Here is a 17,583-nt window from a genome sequence, read left to right on the forward strand (position 1 = left end):
CGATACTTCTGCCCGCGTGCCGCACGCTGACAAGCCCTAAAAACCCCTCACACTTCCAGCAATGGCGCTGTTTGGGGAGGGGAGGGGGTGGTATGGCTGGGAAAGTGAGAGGTGTTCGCCACCCCGCGCTTTCCGTAGAACCCACCCCTCCCCTTACGCCTCCTGGTGTGACAGGGTTTTATTTGTCTTGTTTTTTTTTTTGTTTTCTGAATTATCACATCATGCACTCCAAATCTCAGTCTCTAAAAAAAAATTCCCCAACATCCCATTGATAAGTCTAGAAAGACACTTCAGCCAGTGGCACCGCCCTGGGGGAAAGTTTGTTTTTTGTCTTGTTTTTTTTTTTGTATCCTGAATTATCACATCATGCACTCCAAATCTCAGTCTCTAAAAAAAAATTCCCCAACATCCCATTGATAAGTCTAGAAAGGCACTTCGACCAGTGAGAATAAACTTATTGACCCTGACAACAAACGGTTCCAGACACAAGCAGTACTCACACGAGGTAATGTCACGTGATGCGAATGCACATTTGAGATAGTTCCACAGAGATCTCTTGATGACAAGCCTGACTAACAAGAACTTGTACAGAGTTCGTTTTTAAAGCAACAGCAGAACAGCGAATAATATTGATCATTTGCATGTCTTTATTGTTATCACATCATGATCAGAGAATTCTGGGTGATAACAAAAGCGAAAGTAAATCTTGACAGTATCCACGTTTGAATACCAAATCAATACTATTCCAATTATAGATGAAATAGCCTAGGCAAAATAACTACTAGATCCGTCAGGAATATTTCTGATAATATCATTCCGAGTTCATGCAGATAAAAAGTCCAAGCGTTGCTTCAGTCAAAAAAGAAGGCAAAGAAAGTTTATTTTTTATATCAAGCACAACCGACGAAACAAAACAAAGAATGAGGATAAATGTGATCGAAATCAGAAAAACTGGGATGCTTGATATTTGCAGTAAAAAAGCAGGTATCCCAATCAAATCAGAATAGCATAATTGCCAGTCTGCAGGAGACACACAGAGTCTTCGTTTTGCTAGTAAGGTTTTACGGCATAATAAGGTCATATGAGCCCTCACAGAGTCTTCAATCCTTAAACTACTAAAAACTTTTCAACACACACCAAGAACAAATCCTTCTTAACGTTTCCCCTCACCAGTAATTTTTCCAGTGAAAGTGAATCGCTGCCAGGTACCGTTGATTTCTACAGCAATTAGCGCAGTCAGATCACAGGTCAAGCCGCTTTCCTCCAACACCTCTCTCTTTGCTCCATCCTGAAAATAAAGAAGCAGTACAGTAAAATACCTTAGCCCAACAGTTCTTTTTATTGGCTTGAGTAAAGAGAAGCACATTGACACATTGATCATTTAGTGCTGTGAAGAATTAAGACAGACAGACAAAAACAAGAGAGGGAAAGTACTGAAGTAGGACCTACTAGTCGCGACCCCGCTGCTTTCTTGTTGTATATCCATTTTTTCAACAGTGAAAATGTGACTTCTTCTTGAGCTTACTCTTTGTTGTGAACTGTTTTCGCTGTTAATAAAAATGGAGAAACACAAGAAAGCACAGAGGTCGCTTAGTGGTGCCTCCAACCATCCGCTTAATTTACTCATTAACATATAAACCACCCTGTGTTAAAAAATATATTCTATCATTGCATAAAGCACAGTTGAAATACTCACTTCCACTAATATAATACAATGAATTAACATGTAACATCATGTGGATTTGGTAAGGTTATTGATTCTGCTAGCTTGACTTTGCGTCAAAAATGGCAGTCATTATCAGACACTTTCTGTGCTTCAGCAATTGCTATAAAAATATTTTTTTTATGTACTGATACAAAAATCTTATTCTTTAAATATATTTGCAATGTGTATGCATTTGTGTATGTATTTATGTATGAGAGTGTTTGAGTGCACATTTGCGTGTTTGTGTGTGTCTGTGGGTAGTGCGTATGAGTGTGTGTGTGTATGTGTATGTGTGTGCGAGCACATGTGTGTTTGTGTGTGTGTGCTTGTGCATCTGCAAGTGGGCACGCGCGCGTGTGTGTGTGGGTGTGTGTGTGTGTGTCAGGGCGTCACTTTTCACCCAATTCTGTTACTTTTACGAGGGGTTTCAAGAAGTCTTTGGTCTAAATATGAAGGAATAAAGATAGAGCTTTGTAACTTGGCACACACACTTTTTTTTTTCTCTACATAGTCACCATGCAGAGTAACATATTTCTGCCACCTCTCTTTGACCTTCAAAAGTCTTTGAGAGAAAAATGACCTCGACCAGTCTTCAACAGCTTCAATGGCGTTCTCGTTGTCATGGAAACGACGTCCTTTGAGTAATTTTCTAAGATTAGGAAACAGGAAAAAGTCTGAGGTGGCTAGGTCTGGTGAATAAGCTGGGTGTGGCAGGATTTCCTGGGCTGCTTGTTGTGCCCTGTGTCCAGGGGCGTTGTCATGAAATGGGAGGACCCCATTACAGAATTTTCCACGCCTTTTTCTCAACCATTCGGACCACAATTTTATCAGCAAGCCCCAGCAGTAGTCTCCTGTTTTTCCATTTTCCAGGTAGTCAGTCATGATACCTTCACAATCCCAGAAACACAACAGCATGACCTTTCCACTTGACAGTGTTACCTTTGCCTTTTTTGGTAAGGGAGAAGAAAGAGTTTACCATTGCATGGAGGACATTTTTTTGTTCTGGATCAAAGTGATAAATCCAGACTTCATCTATAGTCACCGTGTTTTTTTAAAAAACTTGTGTCACTGGGCTCAATTCGAAGGAGAGTACTTCTGCTTAGAGAGACCACAGCATAAATTCATATAAAATTTCGTGAAAATTTGCAGATATTCACGGTGGTATTTGACAAATTAAGTAAAATGTGAAGAAATTACATGTGCGAATTGTGTGCGTGGTACATTAAGGTGCAGAGCTTTCTACCATGTGCACAGATAGGTTTTGTGAGTATCTTCATCTGTCGTATACTGTTCATGATCCAAATTTCTACCATTTTTATTGAGCCATTCTTTAAATACTGATTTCTTTTCATACACAGTTGTCCAAACAAATCCACAATTTAGCATTGCTGACTTCAGTGCGTCTAATGTAATGATTAGACAAGTTACAATGTAAATTCTTTTTTGAGTCTCAAGAGCAGAAATGCAGACTTTGGGTGCATTAAATGATAATTATCATAAATACAAGGATACACCTAAAACTTTTGAGTAGAAAAATGTACCAAAATGTAAGCCAGTCCAGCCAGAGTGGTAACAGAGGGCTGACCCCCGTGACCCCCGCGTGATAAGGGGACCCCCCCCCCACAACTAAAATTCTAAAGCTGGTGAACAGTGGTGCCTGTCTGTGTCTGTGTGTGAGTGTGTGTGTCTCAGTGGGTGTGAGTGTGTGTGTGTGTATGTACGTGTGTGTGGGTGCATGTGTATTACTTCTGTGCGTTCATGCATGTGTGTGCATGTTTGTAAATATAAGTGGGACACATGACAGGCAAAAACTAAACAAGAGACTGCACAATGTACACTCATGTCATATGAATGTGTAAATATACATTGAGAGTAGATGGACGCAAGGAAATAATGTAAGAAAAACACAAACGAGATGTGAATATATTTACAAGTAAGGTTTCACCAGGTTCCAAGCGACCGGCTGGTAAGTACCACAACCCGTGACATGATTTCTTCGCCTCTTGAATCATAAGAACTCGCCCTTGGTCATCAAACAGTATACTACAGCAAATGTAGCAAATGTTCATTTTGGTCATCGGTATAAACGTCACTGTAACAGATAACATAAATAAACAGCAGTATGAATAAAAAAGATTGGTAAAGTCAAAACAGACATTAACTACATTCCCTCTTTATGACTTCTATTGAAATGACTGATTAACTCATAAAAACATAGAAAAGGAAAAGGAAGACCCCATTTATTTATCTTTACAACAAACAAAAAAGCCATTCAAAACATGATGCACTATAATATCACAATGCTAAACTGCAGTATATTACATACCCAAGTCATAGCAGACTGCCCACTACACCACCTTACTTAAAATACAGTTAAAATTGTCTAGGACTGCCACCCATCGGTGAGGAAAAAATGTTTGTCTTAGACAAGAGGACATTGTAATTTTTAAAAATTGAAAAATGAGGGGGGAAAATAAATCAGAATGGAAAGTGGACATTTGTACAGGTGATTTTCTTATAGATATAGAAGCGCAGTAAGAGCAGATTCGACTGTATGCCAAAATGCTCACAAACTTATGGTAAAAAAACCCTCCACAGAATGGTTCCTAATGGTAAGGCTTGTGCAACTGGCATATTGAATAAAATATTGTTTGCTTGAGATATATGAAGCATCATGGTGAAATCAGGCGCTCGTCAATATAATGCTGCAACTAAAATTCCACTGCTGGTGCACAGTAGTCTGAGGCAACAAATGCAAGCTACTAAAAGCAGACATGTAGCATAAGATCTTTCCCACTGACATACAACTGCTTTGTTTACTTTTATTATTCCCAAATCTGGTCTTGAAAGATCTTAATTTTTATTCAGCATAGGTTAGTGCATAACACGTTAAGATTTGATGACGACACAAGAAAACTTCAATGAATTCGTCTCATCCATTGTTATTTTTCTCGCCGTCTTGCATCGCACAACAATACGCTTTCAATTGATCGAAAGGAACAATGCACGTTCCTCAACCCGAACTCGACACATCACATTTTGCATTTTAAAAAATACATCCATTTCAGAACTTAAAATATTTGTAAGATTTCTTCTGAAGGCCTGACTATTATTTCCCTGCTCCCATAGCTGAAACATCATATTACGCACAACATACACAAATTTCAAAGCTGTAGCACCTTTTTTATTTGAATAGGAAAGGGTTTTGTAAGGCATAAGAAGAAACCCCCACTTACAGGCAAAGGCTTAATGAGTTCATACACTCTATTAGGTTCTCTATTCATGAAGGTACAAACTAACAAACATAGAGATGTTAGTTTAGTTTTTAAGTTTAGTAGAGTTTTTACGGTGCTTGCAACTGCATAAGGTCATATGAGCGCAAAGGGCAGGATGTCAACAGAGAAATCTTTGCAGGGAATCAGGCTTACTCTGCCCACCTATCTAGCTTCAACAGCACAAAGTCTACTTCCACTATCAAGGCATCCCGGAAATAGAGGTTCACAAGAGTGTGACAAACATACAAAAGAAGTAGAGGAAAAATGATGATAGTAAGGATTAAGAAAGAAAAAGCAGCAGTTCCCTATTGCAGTTCAAGCATAGTTATGAGCATGACAGTGGCGGTGGGTGGACCAAAATTTGGGTGGGGCTTAGGTTTCTTCCAGTTTTTTACCACCAAATAGCAAGCAATAAAAATTAAACAGTGATGATTTTTCTATACTCACGGTGAGCCACGGCAGTTTGAGAACCATTCAAACGAGAAGAGTTGCCTTTGTTTTCAATCTCTTTGTTCTTAGTTAAATTCTTGTTGATGGTGGGGATGAAACCGATTCACCTCCAAATTTCCTCTAATTAGTTTTCGTGTGATGAAAAAGTTATAACTGTTAAATCTCAGCAGCACAAACACAAACATGCACACACAGCACTTCAAACATAATACTTCTATGAGCTGGATTAGGCCGTGTAGTCGAGAAAGTTGAACGCACCCAACAAAGAACCAATGAGCGCATAGGTATCTGTGTCAGTAGGGGAAAGTGTGTCGTAAACTTTCACCCCATTGTCAGGGCTAGGAGAGCGTGAGCCCTCGGTACAGTGTTATTTTTCCCCAGTCTTCTACCTTTTTACAAGAAGACTTTCATTAAGGATGGACTGTGGGAAAAGGGCTCATCTTTGCTGAGCCCTAAAGACATTTGATTGGCTGCTGGGTTACTATAGTTGTAAGCGGGGACAACAGTGATTGGATAAGCGAGCAAGCCGCCAGGTTGATCACTCTGGGTTCATTGCGTGCGGTCATAACGGTTTCAACTGCTTATTTCATTATGGAGAAACTTTCATTTACTTTGGGATAGAGTTGGGGATGGTGATTGGGGAGAGGGTAGGGGCTCAAGCCCGTGAGCCCTTCACTACCCACCGCCACTGGAGCATGACATTGATGAATCAGCCCATTTACAATTCTACTGTGCTTAAGAACATGTTAATGTCCCCCCTTTGGGAAAGGCCTAAAGACACTTCAGTCAGTGGCACCACCCCGGGGAGAGAAACCTAGAGATGAAGAGTTTTACTTTCACTTTTAACGAAAGTACAAAGACGACCATTTATTGCTTACCCACATTGCAAAAGACCGTTATCACTTTCATAAAATTAGCTAGTCATCATTGAGACAGAGACCTAATTTCCACTGCCTCTTATTTAGAAATACGAAAAAGAACTTACTTTCTTCTTCTGGAGCAATATCCAGCCTCTTTTCCACTGACACTGGCATGCCATTTTGAATTGCTTTGATTTGATGCTCTATATCTGACATGTTGTATGATGTTCACCTCTGAAAGTAATCAATAACACATAGAGACACCTATAATAATTATTTCAAAGCCAGTAAAATGATAAATAGTTAATGCAATAAAAGTATGAAAAATGTTCTTTTACCATAAACGGTATTATAATCCTTTTTTCCCCCCCGGTTAAAGTAGGGTCAACATAAAAGTCCCTGATATCACTAAGAAAACTCCTCATCAAACAGGAATCAGTCTACAACATAATCTGAGAACATTTGAGAGACATCAATATACGTGAGACGTCATGGTGAAGTCAGGCACTCATCAAAATAATGAAATCAAAGAAATCTGCATTTTTCTGGCCATTGGGCGATTTTGTTAGATATTTCTTTTTTTGGCTCAACACATTAAACGTCTATTATTTAAAAACACATTCTGAGTGGATTTTACTGAAAAATATTGATCACAGTCAGGGACAAAACTTGGAAGTCACTAAACTTTGGCGGCCATTTTCTCGTTAATTTTATCTCTGACACCACGCGACCCCCACCTCCATCAATCGCAAATATCTCAACTTATATTCAAGGTAGATGGGTATTTTATTCACCAAAAGCAAAACAAATGAACAACTTTGAGAGGATACCAATAATTCTATATGCCCAAAAACTGATGAGCGCCTGATTAAATCGCGTTGTGACACTTTATATATCTCAATAGAAATTTCAAATCAAATTATAACTAAAAAAATAAAATCAAGTCTAAATACCACAATAATTGGACTATATAATAATAATAGCAGACAATATAGTGGTATTGTAGCCAGCACTGATCCATCATCCTCCCTCTCTGCTCTGAAATTTTCCATTTTGCAAAGTTTCATATTCATACTTGGTGTACTTGGTTAATAAAGTACTTAAGTTGTTTAAATACTCAGATTTCCCTTGTAACATGTTTTCTCTCTATTCATTCTATTCTTATATCGCCACCTCTTATTTTAAAGAATGTTCACCAGAAACATGTATCCACTGGTAGTTTATTTTCAGGCTTAAATTCACTACCCTGTGTGATGTATATTATATCATATTGAGCAACAGCAGCACTTCCAGAAGAGGTGCTGTTGAGCAAAACAAATTTATATATGGTGCACCCCGGCTACGTTAGGGACTTCACACAGCGCCATATAATTTAAAAGTCTGAAAATGAAAATAAAACATCACAGAATGTTTCTTGTGAATCTTTTAAGGACAGACAAACTTAAGAAAATAATTGACTTAGACAGAGAAAACAAGAGTTATCAGCAAAATTTAATGGTAAAATATCGTACCTTATTACCACTGAATACGCCAAGTGATAAAATTTTCCCAACTGGAAAATTGCCAGCCATGCCCCCTCTCCCCTCAACCTTTAGGATAGCACATTTTTGCCCTACTCTAAATTAAAAATACATACTAAAACAGAATAACACTAACAGGTCTAATCCCATCACACACTTGTCATCATAAGGTCTTTTTTTTTTACTACCATAGCATTTTGTCTTCCTGCTGCACTGCAATCCCTGTCTCTTGAGAAGAATAAGGTAAACATTGACTAGCAAGTTGTAAGAGGCAACTAAATTATATAAATAGCACAACAAGAAGAGCCTTCCCAAATGGAGATACACCTTGTCCTCCATGTTGGAGACTGAGCACAGGGTTAGCAGCTAGTACCCCTACCCGATAAATAAATCTATCCCTACAGAAACGTCACGAAGAGAAAACAGGTGAAAATCTTGGGGGACGTCATCACCCCTGGTGAAGACAACATGTTAACCTCGGGATGAAAGCCAAAAAGGATTGTAAACAAAGGAAACTTAGTAAAACAGATAGTTTTATAATTAGTTACAATCCTTCAATGAAGGATTGTAATTCATTATGAAACTACTTCACTAACAATTGCCTGACACACCAGAAATCGCCCAGAACAGAGACAGGCAGAGAACCCTTTTTGGCAGCAAATACTACAGTAGAACAGGGCTATAGTGGTACCCACTATAGCAGGACCATCCCTACAGCGGGACCTTACCGGAATCCCGATTTTTTTTCCTTTGTAAACTCAATTACTTATGATGCTTGAATATAGCGGGGCAAGAAAAGTCCCGAACTCGGATACAGCGGGAGAGATCAAGCGAGCTCTAGCTGGAGAGTGGGGAGCTGTAGGTAGGCTCCAAACAGGCAATCAGCGGTGCGCGTAGTGATTGGCTAGTCAAGAGATGAGTGAGGTGGGGCAGGCGGTAGGCTTAGAGAGAGATGCGTTACGTGAACCACTCCAAAAGTGATGTAGATCTATACAGTAGAACATGACTATAGCGGCCCCGCTGCAGCAGGATCTCACCAGAATCCCCCTTTTTATCTATTCAAACTCAATTACCATTGTTTGGGTATAACGGGGCAAGGAAAGGCCTGAACTTGGATACAGCGGGAGAGACCGAGCGAGCTCTAGCTGCTGGGAAGAGAAGGGGCTGAGGGGTAGGGGGCTATAGGCAGGTTCCAAACAGGCAGTCAGCAGAGAAGCGTTGTGATTGGCCAGTCCAGTGATGAGTGAGGAGGGGCAGGCGGCAGAGAGAGATGGTGTGGAGAGACGCTTTACGAGAGCCACTCCAAAATTTAAAGTGATGAGTCAAAGCCTATATGTTTAGAACCGTATAGGAGCGTATAATAGGCCTTAGCCATAGGTTAGGCCAAAAAGTAAAAGAAGAGGAGAGCGTGTAGTGTGTGAATCATAATTCATTGAATTGTGATCGTTGATGCTCAGGCGTACGCATGCATCCACTTAGTTCTACTGTAGACCTACCGGTACCGGGTACGGTAACGATAGACAGCACAAGCAACAAACCGAGGAAAAGATGGCTTCCAACAAAGACTAAAGGAAATGCTTCTCACTCGAAATAAAGGTCAAGACAGTCAACGAAGTTGACAAGAAAAGGAAGACTAATATGGTAATTTCCCCTTTGCATTCCTATAGCGGGAACTCCACTACAGCGTGATTTTTCTTCAGGATCCAAAGTCTCACTATAGCCGAGTTCTACTGTATAATTACACACATTAAGTTTAGGTTTCAGGGTCTAGGTTGAAAGAGGCAGAGAGAGATTTTGTCCTGAAGCAGGCAAGAGTCCTGTGGCAATCCTACGAGAAATGCAGTCAAACCTGCCTTAACAGAAACCTGTCTTAATGGAATCTTCCCGCTCCCCCCTTGATATTATATTCCTCTTTAATTACCTGTTTAAAATGGAGACCTGTCCAATGCTGAAACAGAAAGAAAACGTCGCTCCCTTCCGAGGGTATTACCTGTCTAAGATGGAAAATGCTTTGCCCGCTCAGCCCTGATTTGAAACAAAACTCACAAGTTTGGTTCCGCTGGCTCTAAACTTAATGCTATGCCGCCAGGCAAGGAAGGGGAGTAGGAGTGCACTTGTGGGGTAGATCAAGGACCTTGTTGTATAACCTCCTTGGGGTATATGTTACCCCATCTAAGGGAGTCCTGAGCGATGTAGATGGTCAGGGTGGTGTGGGAGTGAAATCTCATGAGTACCAGTGAAAGTGCTCGAGATGCGAGCTGCCACAGAAACTTTCCTGGGTAGCCAGAATCCAAAGATGGGAAATGAGTTTGACTAATGCCTGCCGCCCTGATCGTACAGCCAGCTGAGAAAAGACTTCCTCGAATTGTAGTTACATGGCAGTGAGGGGTGGCATTGGTTGACTGTGCTTGTCACACCGATGGGTGGGGCTAAGGGTGGAAGCAAAGGAGATGTTCAAACATTTCTGTTTTTAATAGGTCAGACAGTGGTCCTATGAAATGCAAGCACTGGCAGTAATTGGATAAGTAAGACTGGCGCATGTTATTATCAGACAGCAGTTGAGAGGTGTGAAGTTTTGACCACTGCTTGCAGACCGGACAAGTGACCCTTGATCCCACCAGCTGGGCCTTTGAAACCTCCATCCATCTCCTCCCTAAATCCCCAGTCTAAGATGGAACAAATTTTTCTGGCTCCCCTGCGATTCCATCTTACACAGGTTCGACTGTATTAGTCATCATTGAATCCATCTACTGAGAACTTCTTAATGTTAACTTAGTATAGGGCCTAATTTTATTCTTAGTAGATTTCTAGTTAAGTAGGGCTAGGTCTTTTACTTAACCAACTAGAAGTCTATCTCTATAGACTGTATGCCTATGGGTCGGATCATGCCAGATGAGGAGTGTTGTCTCCCACAAGCTCAAATTAACGGTAGATCTAGAGATCTAGATTAGATATCTTGATAACTAAAAATAAAAAAATTCAAAACGTTGACCGTTGTCAATGACAATAGGCCTACACTAGTTTTCTGGCTCTCTTCAGGAGAAGTGGTCCTAGCCTAACTCCATAGACATTGATACCTTATGTACACAATGGGAAACAAAACTGGAAGTTGCCTTAAAAAAAATAATGGTTTGAAAGGCAAAGAACTTTCCGAATGTGACAGACAGAAAGTTCTCAATCATATCTGGCCCCTGTACTGAGAAGGAAAAGCAGCATACATTAAACGCCCGAACGGAAGAGAATCCTGGGCACCTCAAGATATGAAATGGATGTGGAATATCTTTTGGAAAAAGAACGCCAGAACTTCCTTGTTGTTTGCAAAAGCCTGTACCCCAGGGCAACAGCTCTTGGTGATTGAGGTATTAGGAACATTGTCGTGGATGGCGACACTTCTGTCACCAATGAAACTGCCAGGACAGAGCGTTGCCCAGACACTGCCGCAAGAGACAACCCTCACAAGAAGAAAGCATCCCCGCTGAAAAGATTTCTTATAGAAGATTTCTTTGCAAAATTGTCCACATTGGGTTCTCATTATTGTCGAAAACAAAGCAGGAAAGTTGTATGTAGAGCCAGTTTTCTATAGTATTATCAAACTTCACAGAAATATGTTGCCCTTTGATATCAGAAAAAAACCCCGCCTTTGGCCATCTCGATATTAAGGGGCATTTCCCAAGAACAAAATAATGTGTCTGTTAACGAGTCAGTGAGACTTGTGTGTAGGCCATAAGGACGAAAAAGTCGATGATGAGATTTGGAAACGTATCAGTGACGGAAAGTCAAAAGTTCAAGCTTTTAAAAGGGCAACAATAAGAAACTGGTTGAAGCAAGCAATAGTAAAAATCTGGGTAATCGCCATGGACCTTCAGTCTGCCCTCTTGGCGCCTTGTCTATAAGCTCCATCGCTTTATTACAGCACTAAATTGTCCTTGCACAACTTTACAATAGATAACTTGGTGACAAAGGATGTGAGATGCTACGTTTGACATAAAAAAGGGAGGGAGAATTGTCTGCCAATTTGCGTTATGAATCACTGACTTCAAACTAAAGCTAATAGTGAAACAGTGATAATTTATTCAGATGTTTGCTGTTACTCGTGTTACTATATATAGAAATGCTGTTCTCACACACTTTGAGAAGACGCCCCAAGAAGTATTTTATTCACAATGTGTGCGCCATTACAAATAGCACTCTATTCAATCTCATCTGTTTCATAATAATTTTACTTATCCTCATCATGTGTGTGTTTCTTTGTCTGTTTGAGTGTGTGTGTGTGTATGTGTGTGTGTGTGTGTGTGTGTGTGAGTGACTTTGGAGATCTTTGCCTGGTGCCAAAGTTCTCCCATGTGCATGATCTTTATTCTTTAATTTGACATTACTGACAAGTAGCTTAATCTTTTGTTTTTAAATTTAACCACAAGATGCTCTATGGAGTTTCTTTGTAAAATGAGTAAATAAAAAAATTTACAAGCATCATCCAGCCTCGTTCTGGCAAAGGGCAAACAATCCTGGCACGTCTCTAGTCTCCAGTGCAGGGTGCGGCAGCCAAGAGAATGCAAATTATAAGGTTTTAATTATAACCCAGCTGGGGATCAAACCCTAACCTCCCTGATCTCACTAAGGTGTCCTGACTACCATCTACAGAGGCCAGTTCTTCTGTCGTCTGAAAATATTGTCACTTATGAGTAGATCTATATGCACCAACATTCCACAGTGATCAAACCTCGTAAACGGCAATATATATATATATAGTCGTCACTTACGAGGTCTGATCACAACCACGGTAGCGTAAATATTCCTCATAAAAGCGTCATTACATAAGAAATCCAATATTTATTTTTTAAATGTAGATCTAGATCTAGATCTAGATTCTAGATCTAAATCTAATCTAGATCGATCTAGGCCTAATTAATTAAAACCACCATTTATTGTTTTGAGCGGTTTTATGCGAACAGAGTGTCTACGTACACAGTAACCGGGCTCCTAGGCTCAGTGTCTATGTACACAGTAACCGGGCATGTAGCCTCAATATCTACGCACACGGTAACCGGCAACCGGGCACGTAGTCTCTCTATCACGGTAAGCGGGCAGTCCAAGACTCCAAGTTCAGTTTTTGTCATCCGATGTTGCCTTCATCCCCACCCCTCCCCCGGCTGTGCCTTTAAAAAAATCAATAATCCCCCATTCCGGAGCCCTATACTTCGCAGCGCACAGACTTTGAACGAACTGTGGTGACCCCAACCGGTACTGACAATGTGATGCGCCCGCACAGGTTCACTGACCGGTCATGATGGCGAGCCCGACAAGACGCTTGTGTATGACTTTCTTTTTTGGAAGTGGCTATCCTCACCCGGGGTGAGAATAAAAATAATACGATCGACCTCTCACTCCGGGTGAGACTTGCCAGCGTTGGCTATTCTCACCCGATGTGAAACAAGACCTGTTTTTCCTCATTTTGGAATACTCTGTCTATCGGTGTGGATGATCAAATTGATAAAAGCTAAGAAAAAATTACGTTATAGCACAAAAATAAGCTAATTTGATCGTCTACAAAGATGCTATGGCTATTTCACTTTTCGAATCGAGCCGAACTACGCGGGTCGCAATTTTGTTTTGCCTGGAAGTTCTCGCAAGATCTACTCCTCCCCTCTCTCACTCCTCCCCTCTCTCTCTCTGTCTCTTTCTGAATACTGTCTATCGGTGTGGATGATCAAATTGACCAAAACCAAGTAAAAAAATGATGTTAAAACACAAAAGCAAATTAATTTGGTCGTCTACAAAGATGCTACGGCTATTTAACTTTTCGAATCGAGCCGAACTACGCGGGTCGCCATTTTGTTTTGCCCGAAAGTTCTCGCGCTCCTCCTCTCTATCTCTTTTTCTCTCGCTCTCCACTGCCCACAGAGAAAATAGCACGCTTTCAGGCTAACAGTAGTAATGGAACGTTTGTTCACGGCACAGCTACAATTCTGTTTTATCACAGGGTAGAAATCTGTGGTTCAGGGTGAACCCTACACTGGTTGGCCTAGGCTATAATGGTGAACGCACACCGGGTGAGAATAGCCAAAAGACTTGCCTGCCCTATTCTCACCCGGGGTGAGAATAGAGGTGGCCTTCTTTTTTTTCAGCAAGTGACAGCATAGGACAAATATTGATTTATTTTCATTCCGGATACCATGTAGATCTAAAAGATACTGAGACTAGGCGCCCCGTTACCATGTACGTATATTGAGACTAGGTGAGACTAGGTGCCCGGTTACAGTGTCCATAGATACTGAGACTAGGTGCCCGGTTACTGTGTACTACGCCAGACAGCGGTGTACGTAGACACTCCGGTCAGGCGAAACTGAAGACGAAGAGGTTTGACAACGCTGCTTCAAAATAAATCAACTTTTTCCTTCTTCTGAAAAATTTCTCTGGGAATTACGAGGACTGATCATGGGGGCATCGTAATGTAATGTATCATATCAATCAAAGAATAAGTACTTGCTCAACAAACAGCCTCAGCCTCAGCAGGCAAAATCTCGATCGAGTTTCTCTGGGGGGAAGATCTAGATTCTAGATCTACCTCACTTCGCTGGATCTATCATCATGGGTACAATCATCTCAACTGCCAAGGCTTCTGTCGATTTGATCAGCAGTTGAATGAAATTAGATCTATAAGTAACTATATATTTTCTAGATCTAATGGTATCAAGGAGCTTTGAACTGAGCTGTAAACTCCTTGAAAGGTATTGATTGATATCACTACTTACTGTGTATATCATCACCCGGCACCAAAAAAGAGTTGAGAACAGAGGTAAAAATTGCAACTCTAGATCGATTATTTGTTTCGTAGTTCATGGTCTGCCGAAACCGATAACAACGGTGGGCTTACTAAACTGTGCTTCTCCCAAAGAGGTTATAAACAGAATGACTGTATCCCTGAATAATTTTGAATCTTTGATTTAAAATAAATTAAAAGGCATGACGATTCTGTTTTATTTTCGAAATCCTTGAAATTAAATCAATATTTATTTCAATTCTTAACACTCCCAAAGAAAACTGCGAAACTAGATCTAGATGAAACTTTTATTAAAAAAACAACAACAAATTCGTTGATTTTCAGTTTCTCATTCGAGACTCTCGTAGTTCTGTTATATCATTATTACGATAATAATTATAAGAATATTCTCAAAATATCTATATACGTGCTCCATGAATTTGTTTTTAAAGTGGCTCTTCTACACAATTAGGTAGAATTATCACTTTTAGCAATGCTAGACAGATGTTAGACTAGCAGACCACCGGGGTAGTTACTGTAACCTCCTTCGGTAGGCCCTATATAGTGAGCTGTCCAGAACCATTGACTTTCAATCAAAATCATTACAGTGTCGGCCTATTGGTTTTCTGCTCGTTCAATTTCATTTTTCCTCCTAAAAAGTGTGATAAAAATTTTAGCTCAAGTATTCATTTACCAGTGCCCTCGAAACTTTGCATGGCATAGACTGTTTTAGGATGCGCTATACCGGCCATTATCACAGTCTAGGCCTAAACCTTTCATTATATTTCTACCAACTTTAGGCTAGCCTAACATCAGAGCTAACATCAAAGATTTCATTTGATAAGCAGAGCTTGAACAGCAAAAAGTACATGTAAGTGCAATCATGTCCAATTTTATGAGATTTACACACCTCACATGATATAGGTGAACCAAAGAGATTGGGGGGGGGGGGGGGGAAAAGGGGGGGGGGTGTCAACATTATTAATTTTCATCTTAAAAGATAAGGCCTATTTATAATTCAAAAGCAGGATGTGAGAGTGACAATGGCCAGACCAAGATCACTCTATGTCATTGACTGGCTTTGCATCAACACCAAGGGCATTACAACTAACAAACCTTACTGTATAACCCCCTTGATCAACACCAAAGAGCATGTATACCCCCCCCCCCCCTTTTTTTTAAATTTGTTTTTAAACAAACGGGATGACACCTTTGAGATTGTTTTGCCTTTGTACGACTACAGTAGTAATTAGAAGGAGCCAAGGAGTAGCAGTAGAAAGGTTGCAGAAAGAGCCATGCAGGAGCCCAGGTGAGGGGATGCATGAGAGCAGAAAGTGGAGACGAAAGCAGATGACAGAACGTTGTTAGAGAGCTGGAAAGACGGTACGTGAGGAGACAATTTTAGAGAAGAAAAATTTCTGTCGCTCTCCGGACCCGGGACATATTGAATGAGTGGGTAACACCTTAACCTCCAGGCCACGGGAGCCCCCCAATCATGTTTAGAAAGACCAAGTGAGAAAGAATCATGTAGCAAAATATTTTGTCAGTTGTGTGCTCTATATCTAGTCTAGTCTAAAAAGAATAAAGTTACGGTTTTATTACTTTTACCAAGGGCATTTAATAATGAAATTCCAAGGCACTCTTGGTTCGAGTGCTCGCGACGGAGCAAAGCTTTGAAAAGGATAAGCAAGCAAAAAAAAAAAGAAAAAGACTAATGCCAGGCTACGAGCAACACAACAGTGAATACCCTAAGCGACAACTCAAGTGTAATATCAGATGTTTTTGAGGAAAAAAACCCATGAAGTTGCCTTGGATGTTTGTAGACCTAAATGTTTGGCCCCCGATATCTTATCATAGCATAATTATCGATGACGGCATGTCGGTGACGCCAAATTTTTTTTTCCGCCGGAAAGAGCCTTGTAATGTCCACGTAGCGTTGTGAAATTGGAAGCGGACGCGTTACAAGAAAGTCTAAAAGTAAAACTCTGCTCTTGAATTCGGGAAATACCCAGAATCTAGTTTCAGCCTAGGTGTCACCCGGTACAAATGCCAAATTACGTTGTCCAACGGGAACAAGGAAGGGGAATTATGTGAGCCATCTTTGGTTTCCATGTCATTTTGACTTGGCCAAGCTGTACGAAGTGTCCGAGAAGTTTATGTCTTGGATTTGTTGATTTCTGTATATCGTCGCCATTGTGATAAGATCGGATATTATTAATAAGTAACAACAGGCACATTTTTCAGAAGGAAAAAAAATGCGAAAAAAATTATTTAGAGTTATACGGTTTTATTCTATTAATTTTTAAAAGTCCATATTTGGTTGTCTATTTGAATATCGTTTTTTTAACCAGCATAGTATATGAAACATGCTTTGTAAAATACATTTCGCGAAAAAAGCAAAAATCGAAAATTGTGTAGCTATCCGATCTAATCCGGATGGCGAGGATATAATCCAGAGCAGATACGTAACTCCTACTAACTGTTGGCCTTCAACATGTTTGACTAAAATTTGACTAAAATATGTATTTACTAAAATCAAACCTCTCTGATTAAACTTAATTTTAAGTACTGGTACGCGATAGTAACTCATTTACATTTCCCCTTTCTTTGTTGCAACGGTACTTTTACTTTTACTGAAGTAACACGCGCGACATTTCCTTTTACTGAAACTAATAAATAGTGAGAATGGTTCAGCGCTTTGATTCTTCTATTCTACTATTCGTATTGCATTTTGACAGTCACTCCAGCGCCCTTTCCTAATTTAGCATCTAAACAAACGAACGAAACCAGCAGAAGATGAGAAATCCTTAAACGAAGAATTTTCTAACTGCAATTCATAAATTGCCCACAGTTCTATACCCGGACAGAGGGAAAAAAGTTTCTCCGATGTAAGCTATATTTTAAATCAGTGTTCGAAATCATGATGTGTGCTGGCTTTCAGAAAAATGCGTGTGAGAAGAGAGAGAGAGAGAGAGAGAGAGAGAGAGAGAGAGAGAGAGAGAGAGAGAGAGAG

General features: G+C 40.3%; 1 protein-coding gene across 1 annotated transcript in view; it reads right to left on the reverse strand.

Moving 5' to 3' along the window:
* The window catches only part of LOC101861748 (8-oxo-dGDP phosphatase NUDT18), a gene marked incomplete at its 5' end in the record, with an annotated part of 25,458 nt that extends 11,100 nt beyond the window's left edge, over nucleotides 1-14,358 (reverse strand). Inside the window, 4 exon segments of the mRNA XM_005103064.3 lie at nucleotides 1,171-1,288; nucleotides 3,637-3,797; nucleotides 6,416-6,524; nucleotides 14,298-14,358. Coding sequence (XP_005103121.1) covers nucleotides 1,171-1,288; nucleotides 3,637-3,797; nucleotides 6,416-6,506 — 370 coding nt within the window.
* Nucleotides 14,359-17,583: the final 3,225 nt, after the last annotated feature.

The sequence above is a fragment of the Aplysia californica genome, unplaced genomic scaffold, assembly GCF_000002075.1.
Source record: "Aplysia californica isolate F4 #8 unplaced genomic scaffold, AplCal3.0 scaffold00357, whole genome shotgun sequence".
Classification (NCBI taxonomy): domain Eukaryota; kingdom Metazoa; phylum Mollusca; class Gastropoda; order Aplysiida; family Aplysiidae; genus Aplysia; species Aplysia californica.